The 18,439-nt window shown below is 24.3% G+C and overlaps 2 protein-coding genes across 3 annotated transcripts in view; one reads left to right on the top strand and one right to left on the bottom strand.

Moving 5' to 3' along the window:
- The window catches only part of LOC112601593 (regulator of G-protein signaling 11), a 46,431-nt gene that overhangs the window by 6,326 nt on the left and 21,666 nt on the right, over positions 1 to 18,439 (bottom strand). Inside the window, exons 4-14 of one of the 2 annotated variants that reach the window (XM_025349295.1) lie at positions 10,630 to 10,680; positions 6,579 to 6,685; positions 6,362 to 6,478; positions 6,077 to 6,148; positions 5,811 to 5,993; positions 5,169 to 5,344; positions 4,975 to 5,048; positions 4,613 to 4,742; positions 3,202 to 3,423; positions 2,625 to 2,882; positions 106 to 147 (exon numbers count right to left, since the gene is read on the bottom strand). In XM_025349295.1, the coding sequence (XP_025205080.1) occupies positions 106 to 147; positions 2,625 to 2,882; positions 3,202 to 3,423; positions 4,613 to 4,742; positions 4,975 to 5,048; positions 5,169 to 5,344; positions 5,811 to 5,993; positions 6,077 to 6,148; positions 6,362 to 6,478; positions 6,579 to 6,685; positions 10,630 to 10,680 (1,432 nt within the window). The remainder of the gene's footprint in view (positions 1 to 105; positions 148 to 2,624; positions 2,883 to 3,201; positions 3,424 to 4,612; positions 4,743 to 4,974; positions 5,049 to 5,168; positions 5,345 to 5,810; positions 5,994 to 6,076; positions 6,149 to 6,361; positions 6,479 to 6,578; positions 6,686 to 10,629; positions 10,681 to 18,439) is intronic. The other variant, XM_025349296.1, reaches the window with a different exon arrangement.
- LOC112601594 overlaps positions 4,745 to 18,439 on the top strand; it is a 92,809-nt gene continuing 79,114 nt past the window's right edge. Inside the window, exon 1 of the mRNA XM_025349297.1 lies at positions 4,745 to 4,819. The gene's annotated coding sequence lies outside the window, so the exon portion shown is untranslated. The remainder of the gene's footprint in view (positions 4,820 to 18,439) is intronic.

The following is an 18,439-nucleotide window of genomic DNA, read 5'->3' as shown; positions in this document are numbered from 1 at the left end:
AATAATAATAATAATAATAATAATAATAATAATAATAATAATAATAATAATACTAAAAAATGGTCGACAAAGAAACTTTGTACAGGCATAGTTGATTTAACTTACTGGTTGGAACTTGGAGAGGAAGGTGTGCAAGGTAAATCTCCCCTGTAAAACATTATTGTCTGAACTATTCAAGTGTATCATTACATGTAATATATACATAAGATATTATGCATAAATTTGTATTGTATAATACAAGAAGGGAGTTTCCCGAGTGCGTCCTGAAATGATGTTTTTTTAATGTTCCGAGTGCGTCCAAAATAAGGTATCACTTGAGTGCGTCCCAAGAAAAAAAGGTCATATTTTTTATATAAATAATCTAATGCGTCCCAGTTCATTTAGAGTTACTAGGTTAGGCTAGTTTTTAGAGTTACTAGGGTGAACCATGAGGAGTTGAACTGGCTTACACCCCAAAAATATTTTTGATTCTTATTTATAATTATATACTTTATTTAAATTTACACCCTCGAATTAGGACAAGTGTACTGATTATTTTTATAAGTTTTTTTTTTATTATTTAAGATAAATTTTATTTATTTATCTTCATAAATTATTATATAAGTTAAAATACAATTTTCCCATCGTTTCCAGTGTTCCACAACCAATAACCATAACTATAAAAGTAAAGTATTATAGTTGTATATTTGAACTAACATATTCGATCTTCGTCAAATCATTCAAACTTGTATCTTGAAAGGTTTATTTGATAATTTTATCTTAAATGGGATTTATAGCTGTGAATCGAGGACGTAATCGGGCTATGAAAAAGGTAAAAATTAAAAACGAGACGCTCTCAGGATATCCCCCACAAGAAGATGTATATGTAGAATATGTGTGAATGTCTATGCTATACCTATAAAAAGTATTTATAATTGTGTTTTTTGTGCTTGTGTGATTGTGCAAAAGTATAATACATACGTATAGTATAATAATATATGTGCTATTTTATAAAAAAATATTACTCGGTTACAGTGTACTAGAGGAAAAGCTAAATAAATATTTGTATATTTTTATTTATACGAGTGAACTTGGTGTTGTCCTATTTTTTTAAATACATTGCTATATTATAGAGTGTGGAATAACTTATTTTAATCAATATTGTTAAATTTTTTTTTATTCTATTAACAAAAAAGCGGACTATAAGCAAAGTAAAATTTATTTTTATTTTTTAATACAGAAAATAAAAAAAAATAACAATTTGATTAGATTTATTTTCCAAAAAAATTTAAAATAGTTAATTTGTTAAATTAATTTTTAAAGAAATTTCAATGATAAAAACGTTTATTTAAATCTAATATTTTATTTTTTTAATTTATTTGAAACGTAATAAATTTTTCAAAATATTTTTTTTTTTTTGTGGAATTTTTAATCATAATAAATCTTAAGTGATTTATTTTCTATATAACTTTAATAATATTTTTCATACATTTAACTTGTATTATTTTTCATTTTTATTTATCAGGTCTTTTGTTACACTTTATTCATATTATGAATATTTTACTGAGGTACACAGTGTAATATGACTAGAAGATGTTTTTATACACTCATAATTATTTTTACATTTCAAAAAGTAAATTAATACGATATGCATAATTAAATCGACCAGAGTTAATTATTTCACAAAAGTAAATTTTAGTTTTTTGCTAAACATTTATTAATTATAATTTTTTTTTGTTATGGTGTAATCTATATTTTATATTTTTATATGTCTTTAATGATTGGGAATATTAATATGCGTTATGTTCAAATTATTATAATGTGTTTTAAATAGTTTTGGTTATTGTTTAAAAAGTTATTCAATGTAGTACCTACATAGAGAATAATTCAATTTAAATTAATTGCATGGTAAGTTATATTTTGTTAAAATAATTGATTTGTAAAGAGGAAACAAGCCATTCAAGTGTTTGTTATCTAACACTCCAAATACAAGTTACAGAGTACAAACTAGTCATAAATTATAGTGATGCAAGTATTTTTATACCTATAAATGGAATGCAGATAACAATAATGATGTTTATAGTTGTATTGATTAGATGCTTGTCCAAATAGAAAAATATATAAAACGATCAGATTTCAGTAAATACTGAATATTGGAATATTTACAGACATCAAGTAATAAATTACTTGACCAAAGCAAACGTGGTATAGTAAACATATTATTATATAGTTCTCTAAACTGTGATAATATTATTTATCTATTCATACTTATGAATAGAGGTTGAGCTATGTAACGCCGCTGTAGCAGCTAGTAAATAATATATGTACAATATAACGTACACAGGTTAGTGTGGTGTTGGATTCAACGCCTACCCTTTTCCAATTTTCTAATACAGTTAATAATATTAATATTTAAAAATATATACTAGCCTAGTCCCTCTCTTATTCGCCCAAAAATATTCTTTTTTGTGTATGCATCATAAATTGGGTTTTAGTTACTGGATTTTTTTCTGTGTACCTGTGTTTATGCATAGATGTTAAAACGTATAGAGTAGTACCTACTTATAAATATTTATTAAACAGTATTATAAAGTATATAGGTTTTTGTATAAATAAGTACCTAAATTATATATATATTTGCTTACCTATAGGGTATGTCACTGAGATTAGATTGACTATGGGATTGCGAGACCTTAATAGAATTTATTGGAAGCTCGTGTGGTGAGCTAGTTAGGCTTCTGTCGCTGCCCCTTCGCTTTGCGCTACTACACGACGATGAGTGATTCGCTTGTAAAACAGACGACGATGACGTACCCTGTGTGTTCGAACATCCTGCAGTACTTCTTATGCGTTCTTTGCAATCAACCTTTTTGTTGGCAGCGCCGCCGACTAGCCCGAAAAATCTAAACGAAATAACACCAAAGTAGAATTACACCTGACAATATTTTATTTTCATAAAATTCGTTTAATATTCGATTATTATTTTCAATAGGCTTATATTATAAAAAATTATCCCACGGTAAAGTAACCAAACGCTTCTTGAAATCGATGCTTATCTTTTATGGAAATATGTATGTTTATCGAACATCAACAAATGAATACACCATAATATAATAGGCAGCTAATTTTAGGCGGCCATATTTAAAATCACGCCTACTACAGATTTTCCAGTACAGAACGACGGAGAGAATTGAATTATATTTAATGTATAGTTGTAAATACCTTCGTCTGGCCGAAGGCTGGACTCCATTAGCGAGCAGGTTTTTGTAATGCTCCGACCTTATGAATCTAGGATAACAGTCTTTTTTCAAGAGTAACGTATACACGTGTTCTGCAGCACCATCGAACGTAAATCTCGACGGGTTTTTCATTTCTTTATGCGTTCTTTCCATCGTTTTGCCGTCTATATTGATTTCACATGGAGCACCGGGTGCTAGAAATTCACTGAAAACATACGATACTGATATAGCAAATATGGGGATGATGTGCATATTGTACTATGCGCAAGAATGATTATAAAATATTTTTGTACAATATTATTCAAATACGTTTAATGGTATTGAATAATTTCATGTCTATTGGTATAGGTTTATTTTAATTGTATTTTAGGGCGGCTTTTATTTGGGTGAATAATGAATATATATCATTTGGGTGAATATGCGTTTTCCTTCCTATTTTTAGAGGTATAGGACTCCCAGTTAACTCTAACTGGTATAGTTAAAAATGTTTATATTATCATATAACTTATTATATTAACTAAATTTTTTTATTAGTATGGTATCTCATACCCATTTGTTTCTACAATCTATTATAGTTAATTTTCCGGTTTGATATTCTTCCCATGATTGCAATGTATATTTGTTAATTAGTTTTGACACTTTAAAATAGTTATCACTTATCATCAATCAGCCGAAACGATGTAATAATAATACTTAGTTGTAGTAAATGTATGAAAATGATTGTATAGGTAGGTATTTTACTTCCCTATTAGCTATTATTCATTAATTTATAAATTTGCCTAAACGATCGGTTAATTTCTCGCCCAAATAATGTATGCTTTACTCAAGTAAATTTTAGGTTATTCGCCTAAATGAATAACGTTCGTATTTTAAATATTTTTGTTGTTATTATTTCAATATTTTGTATTAAATATTGAGTACCTAACAATTTCAATTTGTATTTTCCGTCGTATATTTTATTTTATTAGTAATTCAAATTTACTATTGAACATGTTAAAATGTGTTAATGTGTTACAATGACGATAGAATGATATAACATTTAAATTCATAGACCATATTAGTTATTGTTAGTGAAAATTTCGAATAAATAAATAGGTATATTACTAAAGTGTATTACTAAAGTGGTTTATTACAAAATAATAATATGATATATACCTACTTACTATATTATACAAATTGAATACATTTATATACATGGAAATATTTCTTTAAAACTGTACCTGATAGATACAGAATAACCAAAATATCATATTTAAGTATAAAATCGTCAAATTTATATTAAATTATTAACATGTATTTAAAATCGAAGCTTAAATGCTTTTAATAAATAGTAATAAATAATAATCATTGTTTTAATAATTGTAGTACAAAACATTTTTCCTTTGAAAACTTACTCATATATTTCTTTGACTTTCTGCAGGATTTGTGACTGACAACTTCGTTTCAAATCGTTGACTGCTAACCAAAATCTAATGTTTTCGTGGCTATATTCCTTCCGGAGGTAATTTGTAAACTCGTAGAGACCTGTTTTAATACGAAAAATAACGTATTTAACTGGAGCGACGTATTCCGGTGGTTAAATATTTTCCGATTTCTACAAGGTATGTATCTCATTATGATTAACACAATCAATAGTATAAGTTAAATTATCACGTAGAACGATTATACTCGTATCTTGCCGTTTGAGAAAATGCGCATACCTCTGTAAGCTCTTACATAATAATAGTAATAACTAATAATAACGATAACCATTTACCTGTTGCATCGGACACTAAATCTTCCATTGATAGAGCCCAACGTTTTATGCGCTTTTCAGTTATAGCTTCCACCCTGAAACAAATATATGTCACGATATATTAAAATTGCAAGCGTTCGTGTGAATTTTGAGAATTTATTATTGGTTTTTGCAATGACGTTATATAAATTATAATTTACGGTTCTTTAACTCACATTGGACAATTGAACGTCCAGAATGTCGGGTCATCCGTCACCCAAGGGTTCGATGGCTGAGCACCTGTGAGTAATGGATCGTATTCATGATACGTCTCGCCGAATGAAACTAGACCATCTAAAGCTACTGACGTTTTAACTCTTGTCCTCCCTATACAATTTCTTAACAATTCGACCTAAAAAAAATATTGACAGTCATTATAGAATTTTATAGTAAAAAGTTTGCAGTTAGTTTAACTTTTTGACGTTTTTTGATTATAACTTACGTTATTTTTCGTAGTTTATCGGTATTAGATTGATTATACTTAGTCGAATAGTTTAAAGAAACGGGGCTTTACAGGATCTTGTTAAGAGTATTTATTATTCATACATAGCAGAAATTTGTATCGTTTGTGTCAAAAATGAATTGTAAAGATTCTTAAACGTAGTATATTTTACTATTATTAGTTATAATTTAATATATATCAGTTAAAGTAGATATACATTTATACAATTTTAACTTTATTATTTGTTTGTTTGTCTATATCATGTCACACAATATTGATTTTAAATGGACAGGTACGGAATAGTTTATTATAAATTATAAGAATATAATAATTACTGTGCACTATTTGATAAATAATATAATTATATTTTATTTACTTCTCTCCGGAGATCTTCAGAACTTCTTTTTTTTTTGGTTGAAAAACTGCCACCAATCTTTATCGGTATTTGTTCCATAACACTAACACATCCTGGAGGAGGTCGATGTACTCTCCAAAATGCCCTTTCTTGACTATCAGTCACTATTTTTTCCCCTTTTTTCCTATCTTTACTCAACCGCACCTAAAATAATCGATTCATGTACAGTAGACATTTTGTCATCAAGATTAATTACTTTAAATAGATAAAAACTCTTCAATTTTTACTTGTTCTTCAGCTTGCATTGTGATAAATTCCCATTTGTTTTGTAGATTTTTTTTCAGACTGTTCAATGAGTCCTGAATTCGTAAAAAATAAAATAGCTATTTAATTGAAATGAAATTAAAGTCTCAATATTTTTTATTTCATGTAAATAAGGATTATTTTTATTAATTTTTCGGATTATTTTTTACACAACTCACTATGCTTAAAAATTTGAATCTCGATAAATTTTTAAAGTTTATTAACATCTTTGTTTTGATAACTAATAGTTAGGCCATTCCAATACTTACCATTTCATAGTCTTCCAGGGCATGTCGTTGTTTGTTTCTCAGCAGTCTCTTTGATAGGTATATCGCATATTCTACGTTATCAGGATTCTTTTGTGAACATGGCCAATAATAAGGAATCTAAAAAAATATATTGTGGTTTCAGTTATTTTTTGCCTCCTATTATTAATATTGCATGTTGGCTCAATATTAATTATACATAAGCTATTGTTTATCTTACTTGGAATCTGTACAGAGAACTGTCATCTTTTAGAGTAAGAGTTTTTGAGTCGTTTACTGGAAAGAAGTATCCGTATTGACATAACATATTGGCTATATGGACCGCTTCTGTAATAAAAACATATATTTTCTTTTATTATATATTTTTGTAATATTTTACTAACATGTCAAGAAGTCATCTTCAGGATTTCAAAACATTTAAAGTATAATTTATGACGTAGATAACTTGTTCAAAGTTGTACTTCGATGAAAATCTAACTTACTAAAATGTTAAATAATATATTACTATAGGACAATATTTGAAAAGGGGTCATATTTTATATGAAGTAGTATTCAAAACGTTATTCAAACTTAATTCCACGAAAAAATATTGACTACCTACTAGTTTTTTTTCCTATACAAAAAACTGTCTTACGTCATTATACATCGATCGTCATCATATACTGTGAAAAGTTAACAAATCAATAAAAAAAATGTATACAAATTTATTTAGAGATCACTAATCAATTTAAAAACGTATTTTATTACGGTATCGATTAATAATTTAAATGAATGTGAGTGTATATAATAATTTGATTTTTGTGTATACTTTGAATTATACCAGTGTACTGTGTACGTTTTAAAATTAAAACAAATGTATACGTACCTAACTATTTACATAAGCTCTTATCTCGGCAGAAATGGTGAATTAATTTTTCTCTTTTGATTACTTAGTTATAATTAAAATAATATTTATATTTTGCTTATTATTATAAAAGAACAAAATGGAAAAAAACTATATTAAAATTGTTAGTGAAATGGATAATTCATTATTTAAAATACGTGCATTTACTTACATATTTTAGAATACTTCAAGCGGAGAGATGGTTTAATATAAAGCTGTTTTGTGTCCTACCTTGTTCATATACGATACACAGTATTATAAATTTAACGCAAATCTTTACTGCATATTGCATTTATTTTTAGAATATAATTATTTTATGGATATACCTATAACTTAAACATACGCGCGAGTGACCGTAGCCGTTTATACAAATTATATAAAAATCGCTGACTGAATTGTTTTTTTTCTTTTGTATTAGAAAAATAAAAAATGTCCCAGTAATGGCGATACAAAAATAATAAAATGGTAGGGGGAAAATATTAATTAAAACGTTATTTTTTTGTCATATTTTTAGTATAATATATATTTAACAATTATATTTGTTCTGTGCTTTTAAACGATTTACTTAACTTAATACATTATTGTTTTGACTGTAGGAACTTAAATGAAAAAATATAGGTACCTACTTGTTATATCATTTTAATTTTATGAAGGTAAATAGATCGTAAATAAAAACTTATTTTTTCTATGAAAACAGTTATGCTCAAAACGTTTATTCAATAACATTAACTTAATGATTTCCAGAAATCCTAATGATCAATAGCCTTTCAAAATGTTCCGGAAAATAATTAAAAAATTTTAAAAACCTTATTAAGTCGAATTTCAAAAATTCAAAATTAACGGCCTATAATATAATATTCGTAATGTAGCGTTCTAATTTATATCGGCGAAGGTTTATATAAATTATAAGTATACGTACGAAGTGTATAATACATTCTGTGAAATCAATATAATTGTAACGTTATTCAAAATTTATTTTTAAAAGAAAAATCTTCATATTTTTTTTATCGACGTCACGATATCTCCACCAATTGTATGTATATATTTTAGTAAACAAAATAATATCATTGAATTTGACATTTTTATTTTTATGTTTAGTGTTTATATCGTTAGACGTTAATTATATATGTTTTATTTTAAAAATCCATTTATCATTTATGGTTATTTATTAGACGATTATATAATATAATGTATGTATATTTTTTCATATAATTAACTTCGATTCGCAGTCTAAAATTTATAACGATATAATATCTTCCTATATTGCCGGTGTAGGCATCAGTATAGTAACCAATAATATTGTTTGGGTATGTATTATACGCATTAGTCAAAGTCGGTGTATAGAAATGAAACTTGCCGCCATAAAAGTAATCTTCTTCAATATAACATTCCTGAAAACGACAAACAGGGATAATAGTGCTATAGGGTTGTTTATTGCTCGGCGTTCTGTGTCAGTATTATATAGACAATATTGATACGATATTGTATTTGAGCACCGCGACGTTACATAATTCAACTTTCACAGACTTATATAGCCATATAAGCGATAAAATGTTCTCGATAGAGACTATAACGCATTAAATAGATTTACGGAAAATAAAAACCTATCACATATTTTCCTTAGGTTTGCAGGATACGCCCATATGAAAAAAAAAACAGAGTTAGAAAGGTTTGCTTACCGTTTAATTACGTATACGATAAAGTTAAATATTACAATTATGTGAAGTTAGTGGCCAGTTATAAAATGTTATAAAATAGATACAATAGAAGTATGTAGAATATTCTTCAAACTCCCGTTTTATTGATACCACACACACTTTACGTAAAATACTACCTAGTGGCTAGTATGTTATGAAGAGATATGTAAGTGGGGATATTACGGCGTGTTTAATATATATTATAGACATTTATAGAAATGTTTATTAAATCAGAGTACTAGAAATAATAATGTAAAAGCTGTGTGCTATACGATAAGCGACCAATTTTATTTTACATATCTCTGGACTCTGAACATAACATTTGAATACATAATATACGAACGTATATAATGTATTATGATGATGTATATTATTATTATCTGTTTAAACTATTTTACTATACTTTTTCCATTTTTATTTTCAACTCGTAAAACTCGCATAATAAAGTACATTACTTTCAGATTTCCATTTAAATGCAGCGTTGATGCATAATATATTTCAAAAAAAAAAAAAAAAAAAATGTTTTGTTTATATTTTCGGATTTATTGTACGAAAATTCATTTTTATTTTCACAAATACTGTATAGATAAATAGTATAATAGTATATACACTAAAATTAGAACGTATACCTTAAGTCCAAGAGTAAATAATATAGGAAGATTGCATTTATTTGAAATTGTTTTGTGAAGTGATTGCGATTTTAAAATGTTATTAAAGTTTTATTTTGTCTACTCTGTGTTAGTGTTTACAGTCTAGTATTGAAGAATAAACCATTGTATTAAACTACATTTATGTTTTTGTTTAGTAAAAAAGAATTGACGTTCAATTATTCGCCAAAATACTGTTAGTAGGTGCTTACTATTTTGTAAATAATGATATATTATTGAAATATTTATTAATTAATCAAAATTTTTTATTATTATCAATAAAAAAGTGTTTAGAAAAAGGGTCAATTTAGTGTAAAAGGTTTTCTTTTTAAAAACTAACTTGAAAAAAAAATAGGTTAATTTTTTATTTTGGTATGAAAGAAGTCGCATAATTCATTCTCATAAATACTAAATGCAAATTCAAATATAATTAATTGACTGAATTTAATATTTTAGTTTTATTCTAAAAATATGATACTAGAATTTCAACCTTTTTATTAGGTATCAATATTAAATTGTCTAAAACTAAGAAGTTGTCCTCCAATCAATATAATTAAATTATTTATTTAATCAATTAAATTTCAATTTGCATAAAGTTAACAATACTTGTCATTACATTGCATTTTGTTATTAAAACATAATAAGAAATAAATTCTTGTTCAACACTTCGCGGGTTAATTAATAGTGAATCCAATAAATAATGGTGAATCAAATTTAACTTCACAAATAAATTAATTTCTATAATTTATTTATGGAAATTTTATTTATTCATGAATAAATAAAAAAAAAGTTTAAATAAAAATATTCATGTATTAGTTTAAGTTATTAAACACTAATTAAACTTTATGAAAATATCAATAATTGATTGGTTTGATTTACTTTGTGTTTTTCATTTTTGGCTCTATATTTTTTGTTATAGTCAAAGATGTGTACACTTTTTGTTATTACATACCTATTAAACTTTATATAGTTGTGGTATTTAGATGTATTTTTAATTTTTATAGAAACTATTTTATTGAAATCATTTTAATAATTCAAACTTACCAGTTTCGTCGACAGTTAAACGGTCCATTAGCCATTCAATTATGTTATAACCTGAAACAGTGTAATAAAGATTTATGATTGGGTATTGTGTCAAATAAATTATTTACATAAACTATTCATTTAAATTAATTTACTATCAAATTTTATAATATTAAATTTGATCATAATGTAGTTTTTCAACTCATAAGGCATGGTAAAATGTGTTTAAAATATTTTGGCTGATGCTGAAAAATATATATTTAAAATTTTATTGTGTGTCAACACTATTCTTAATTAATGTATTTTTATAAAAAGAAAATTTATTCTTTAAATTTTTAGACAAGTTTTTGCTAAGGTAACAAAGATTTTTTTACAAATGTTTATAATCCTTGTTATAGGTTCAAAAAAAAAAAAAAAATACAATAATTATACAATTTAATAAAATAAACAAGAAATTGTGAGTGTTATTTATTTTTATATAGTTTTATTATACCGACATAAACTTTTTTTGAAGATTGAAGATATTTAAAATTAATTATTTTTCGCATATATTTTAATAAGGAAAACTGAAACTTAATAGGTATTATTCGCGTTTTATGTCCTACAACTAAATTTAAAATTAGTTTCAAAAATAGGTATATGTTTTATTACGTGAAATTATTTTTTTATAGTAGGCTTTTAATTGAAAGTTTAAATTAATGTAGGAATATAATAATAATAATAATATATTTCAATATATGATATGTATGTCGATTTCTAAATTTTTTATAGCTCATATGTTTTCTTGAAGGTACATATTATTATTAAACTTGTTACTTATTACTTACTTCTTATTTATTTTAAAATCTAAATTCATGTCTGTATATAATCATCAAGTAAGGTTCTTGCCAATCTCAAGATTTAATGAGTTTTCGTTTTAATTTAAAATATATCATATTAAATTTTTAATTATAATCGAGAAGACAAGAATAAAAATTGATTATTAAATTATCCTGTTATGTATTATAAATTATGATAATATGATACATTATATTCGTACATTTTTTATTTATTTATTTTTTTTTTAATCAGAGTAAAGCAATAAATGTATTGGCTTTACAATTATGTGTGTTTATTTATTGTGTCAGTTATCAGTAGAAATTATGTAATCTTCAATATTAAGGGTGGTTTTCAGACGTAGATATGTAATTAGTTTGTGATAGTGGGAGAGCGATAGCATCAAAATATCAATATAGATTATAGTTATAGTTAAATATTATGTTATAATAATTTTTACTAGCTTGCCCCCCGTGTATTCACGCTTGGTGGTTTCTGGTAAAAAATTTGATTTAGTATTAACATTATGCGATAAAAAATATTCCTGGTACTTTTTAAAATAATTGGTAAAAACAAAATTAGGTATACTTAAAGGGAAATATTTATGTATAACTAGTTAAATAATAATACAGAGATTTAAAATTTTCAAAATATTTTGCATTTTTTGTAATATTTATAGATATTATTCTAATATTAACAAATATGAATATTTAAACGTAAAATTATTATTTCTCTTGGATAAATTTTAGTTATTATGTTGTAATAAAAAAATATTAATTGCAGGGATTCGAATATTTTTGAAATTTATGTGTATTATATTATTATCTATAATGATATTTAAAAAAAATATTAAGACCAGTTTTAAGCTAATTACTTTATAGACTTATTCATACCGTTCAATGGTATGTGATGTTGACTTATAAATTACACAAGAGTTAATTTAAATTATAATATATTGTGTAATATTATATGATAATATACGAATATGCAATGTTTTTGGCAAAAATTAGTTTAACTTACTCTATTATTAATAGAAAAATAAATTACTAATAGTAATTTAAATAATTAATAAATGTCCTTAGAAATAGAGAATGACATACATAGTATTTACTTAGAATCATTTTTTGTAAGAAATGACTTATCATTGAATTTAAATTATAGTATTTAATCTATTCAATGACGAGTTACACTTAAAACCATACAGTAGAGCAGTTTTCCTGGATTTTAAAATTTATTCTCGTACTTTTATTTTACAGCTGTCATTAGTATTTGAATATAAACTACGTACTTATATGATTTATACTATTTTATTTACATGCGTGTTTCTACAACTTATATACAATATAGAATATGAATATTTCAAAAATTCGAATTTCATACATGGTATTATAATATTGTATATTTTGTGTGTACCTATTGTAGATTTAAAATTTGCAATTAACCTTATAATATTTAAATAGTAATATAGTATATGGGTTGTGTGATCTTTATGAAAAACGTATTATATTGAGGGACTTAAATGTGTCCCTTGTAACCTATATATATTAAAGTCGTAAATTGAACTTTTGTTGTTTGCTATGTTATTCGTAATGATTTTAATATGATTTATATAAAAGCAATCAGATCTATTTTCATAACTATCTAAACATTATTCCATACAACCAAACACATATGATTTTTAATTTAATTTTATCATTTTTTATTTAACTCATTTAATTTGATATTAAAGTATTTTATCGTTTTTATATTATTTACAAATCTTAGTTTTAAATGTAATAAAATTTGCATTGAAAACGTGTAAAGATTTAGACTAGGTGAAACAATGCTTAGTTTAGATTGGTAAGCATTATATTGTATTTTTGTAGTTTGTATAAAGTTTTTTCTTTTTTCATGAAGTTTTTCTTTTATAAAAGCTCGTTAGATACTCGTAGACATATAAAGTCAATATACGTTCAATTAAGGTGTAGCCATTTCTTTCTTCTCACGCTACTTTCAATCCCGAAGTAAAAGTTTCAGCGTGTTAAAGTGGTTCTTCCGGCCGGTAAAATTTGTGCTTAGGGAATTTGTTTCAAAACGAAGGGTTGCCAACTGATATTGATTTTCCTAGAGTGGCTTAACATAAAGAAGAAATAAAATAACAATAATTTACAACACATTTCTTCTTATTGTCTACTCAAAGATTAATTTCATCCGATTTCTCGTTTTCTTTAGTTATATTAACAGTAACCATTAATAACTGACGTTACCAAATTATCAATTGCATATCTTACAGTTGCACATTATTTTGATTTGATCGATTATTATTTATTTGTAAAATATTATTTAAAACCGTCAAATTTTGCAATTCAGTAAAATTAATTAAAAAAAAAAAAAAAACTATTAATAACATTATTACAAATCAAGAAACTTGAGCTGCTGTTTAGTAAATGTCGAGTGTATTTCGTCATTGAGTAGGTTACTATAGTGAGTAAGTTAAATTTGAATTTAAAGATAAACCATTGCATAAGAAAAAAAGTTTTGAAAAGTTCAATTTATATTTTAAGATTATTTTATTATATTTTATATTACTATCAGTAATTTATTATTTTATTGGTAATACCTAAAATTTACCATTGACCTAACTTTCTTTTTACCAAAAACAAACCGCATATTATAATGCTGTAAGTTTTAAATAAATTTAAAATGTTGTTAATACTTTTAACAATAAAATAATTCGCACAAAAAAATGGTTCAGCATATAGATTTCCATTTTTCTTTAATTTGTTTTGTCTTTTTTTTTTGATTTTTTTTTTAAGCTATAAGAATTTTGACTTTCGACTTCTCAGAAGTAATAACTAGTTCTGATTTGCTATCAAAAACTATCTTCGTTGAAGATCGAAGCATATTTTTCTATTATAAAACGTGTATATACTCAGCACATTATTGTAAAACCAATATATTCATTATTTGGCTCAGATTCTTACTTTTTAATTGTTTGCATAAAATATTTTAAATTACTACTATTATATCAACCGAATCAGTTTTGTTTTTTATGGTAGTAGTTATTAAATGATTTATTAATATTTAATATTTCAAAAATTTGTATATTTTTAATTAAAACATTTAATTTGTTTTAAAAAGTTTATGGGTCGAATTTAGGTTAATTTTAATGACTTAAAATTTGTTGAACCTTTACCAAGTTCTAATTACATTTCACCTAGAATCAGTATACTTAATATATCATATCACTTTGTTAAAAAATAAATAAATTGAATTTCACGATAAGCATTGATTAAATATGCTATAAGTAAATTTTTATATAGATGTATGATGTATATCATTTTTACATATACCAACAATTTAAAAAATGTTCAACATTGTTTCAAGAATTTAAAAAACTTAATTATTTAAGTATTCATTTCCGATGCCAATAACTCGATGAAAACATATTGTATTGTGTAAATGGTTTCTTTATTCGTTGAGTTTGAAATAATAAGATACAATCAATTTTATGTCTGCTTACGTTTTAACACTAACTTATATACATAATTTATTTCTCGTAAAATTATTCATAAATGGGCATATGGGTATATATAATATTATATACTATGTAGTATAATGACTAATGATGAATACTTAGTATATAGAGTACATAGACACGGGTATACCGCACTGATAAGACTCGTTATAAGGTTAACTTGTTTTAATTCATGTTAAACATCAATATTAATTTATAATAAAATTAAAATTATAATACGGATTATTAGCAGTATACTTATTTAAATTTTAACACAACAAATTTGATATATAAAGCCTCTTGAGTCTTATTTATAATTATTTATCATTATAATTCGTTTTTAATAACAATGTGACGTCTAATGCTTTTCTTTAATCTTTATTGCAGATGATAAAATTTAAATAGCTATAACGTTAATTAGTTTTTTTTTGTTTTTGTTATTTTTATTTATTTTATTAATAAAATAGCAAATTTGGAATTAAAAATTAATAGTGTTTAATCATTTTTATTATTATTAAGCTTTCTTTTTTGAGTTATTGCATTTATATGAATACGATATACATGTTTAAATAACAATTGAAAGAATACTACTTTCATATTAGTGTAGATATATTAAAAATTAAATAAGTGAATTTAAAATGTCGAAAATTTCACAGTTAAAGTAATAATTAATGAGTGGTTTTTTTTTACTAATAAAGGTTTCTTATAAAGAATATAAAGTAACTATAAGGTTCCTTCATTTTTTCTTAGAACCAATGATCTGTTTGTTATTTCTTATTATTGTAAGAGTGATCATGGTGGAGATTTTTTGTTTCCGTACTTTAATGTTAGCTGATAGAATATTCTCATTAATAGACTTTTTTAATTCTAATCATGATAAATTTAGTTATAATATATTCAATGTTATATTAATATTATAAAAAATTATTAATGCATACAATATTTATATTATTATGTATATATTTATGATTAAATTTTTTTTATATTTCAAGTATTTTAAATCTAAATATTTACTGCCCGTTAAATTTATTAATAAATAACTGATACTGTACCTTTATAACAGACAGAAATTTATTGATTTTATGCGCGTATTAGTTGTACTCGTAATCACATTATCTATATCACATGTTAATTGTTTGTCATTGTTGTGTATTTTTGATATGCGTAAAGAGTTAAAAAGGCATTCTTGAGATATATATGATTTGAATATTAAATAAATACATTTTTTACTATACCAATAAATACAATTCCATGATTTTTATGTAATTATTCAAAATTTAAATAATTAATATTTATTATCATAGATCATTGACTATCATATCAAGATATTTTGTTTAAAGTTATTGATGTTTAATCAATATTATTATTATCACATTATTCTGTGAAGGTGGTAAGTATTTCCATTATTAATAATATTGAAACTGCTATTAAAATCTTTAAAATAATTATATGAAACATTATGTTAGCATTTAAAATATATATATATATATATATATATTATTGTGATGTTTAATATTGTGTATTTTATATTTAACGATTCAATATTAAGTAATGATTTTGTCGTATTTAATTAACAAAAAGTATTTATTTTGTGATATGTAAGTACATAAAGCACATGCCATATATTTAATAACTCATCTAATTCGATAATAGTTGGCTTTTGGTTAGTTATATTCAGAGGATTATCCTATATCATTCAAAACTTTATAATTAGTAAAACTGTATAGAAATTATTTACCCGTAAAACTTGGATAAAATTTTAGATATCGTAGGATGAGTCATAAAAATAAAATGACTAAAAATTGAATTAAAGAAAATTCTAGCCTATAACTTCAACCTACGTCATTTTTTGGCATTATAATATTTTTATTTTTTATTTTTAGAACTTATATATATATATATGTGTGTAATTATTTTATTTTTATAATTTTTCGTATTTGATAAATTATAACGTTAATTATTATATAATACTTCACCTTTAATATTTAAGTTTTAAAACTTTAAATTTGTATTGATAAATAACAAGATAATGTAACATGATAAAATATAAATATTTTGAGTTTATTTTATTGCTATTTGATAAATGGAATTAAATAAGTTTAAATTGAGAATACAATTTAATGTAAACTTTAACGATAAACATTTAAAAAAATAAAAATAAAATTCTAACTTATAAAATGAATTCATTATCAGATCAAACAATACATCTTTCACGGTATATAATAATACAAATAATTTTTATTATTACATACGCATAATTAGAAGAATGTTTCGTACTTATTTAACAAAGAAAGACATTGCAGAATTAGTATTTTTAACGGGTAATCTATTGAAGAATATTTTATGTATACAACAGTCATGATATAATCATAAATACATAGCAAAAATTAATTTATGGAAAAACTCTATATTTATAATGTAAGGCACATCAGCTGTGCAATGTATGTGATGTAGAGAATATTTTTGAGCTATAGGTAATAAATGTTTGTGTTTTTGATGATATACTTTTAAACAAAAAAAAAAAAAAATAATAAAAATCATTTATTTAAATTCCTAAGAAAAATCTTTTATTTTTAAAATTTTAAATTAATATAATACCTATTCTAATTTCTTTCAGTTTATAAAATAATATTGTATAGTAAAGATAAAAAACTAATTTTAAAAATCATATGTGATCTTATTTATATTTTTTGTACAGAGTTCTCAGCACATATATCTCCGGGAAATTCACAGATAGATTTTTTGTTTAATGTCGTTATTCGTTAAAATACTTACACTGCAATCCTTATTTGTACATAACTATTTTATAATCTCAAATTTTTGGTGTCGTCTATATCGGTATTTATTTGTTTTGTGTATAATTAATTCTTTACTATGGGCCGTTCTGATGGTTTTCCATAGTTTCAAAAAAAAAAAAAAACTCTACTATAACAACGGTTATATTGCAGTATTTAACAAAAATGATTTGTAACAGTGGTGTACGCAGAATTCGTTTATATACATACATATATGTGGAAAAATAAATGAAAAAATCTAAAAATGGAATAAATAATGAAACACGAAATTACAAGCATATAAACCTTTGTTAATTGTAATATTCCATGAAAGAAATCATTATACATGTTTTACTTATGGGAAGGGAGGGGGTTAAAACCCCTAACCCCTCCGTCAGCACGTCGCTGACTTGTAGTATACTTGTAACATTTGACACGCTCAGTATTCTTACATTATCGAAGTATTATTTATAAATTTAGCAACATACGTCCGCAATCGTGTCATTTTCGGTGGTCCATTGGTAAACTATAATCGTCCGCAATCGTGTTATTAAAAAGGTCGCCTCGATAAGAATCGTCCGCAGTCGTGTATCACTGATACAATTTTGGTTTTGTAAGGATTTGATGAGAATTTTCCAAAGGAACTTTTTGATTCTTAAAAATTGTTGTCTATAAATACTACTATTTTATTAATTGTTTCAATGTGCCAAATGTTTTTATCTAGTTATCAAATAGGTATTTACTT

This window comes from Melanaphis sacchari, unplaced genomic scaffold (genome assembly GCF_002803265.2).
Source record: "Melanaphis sacchari strain LSU unplaced genomic scaffold, SCAv2.0 Contig7_pilon_pilon, whole genome shotgun sequence".
Taxonomy (NCBI): Eukaryota; Metazoa; Arthropoda; class Insecta; order Hemiptera; family Aphididae; genus Melanaphis; species Melanaphis sacchari.
The sequence above is the reverse complement of the archived record's forward strand: the minus strand, read 5'-3'. Positions and strand labels throughout refer to the sequence as shown.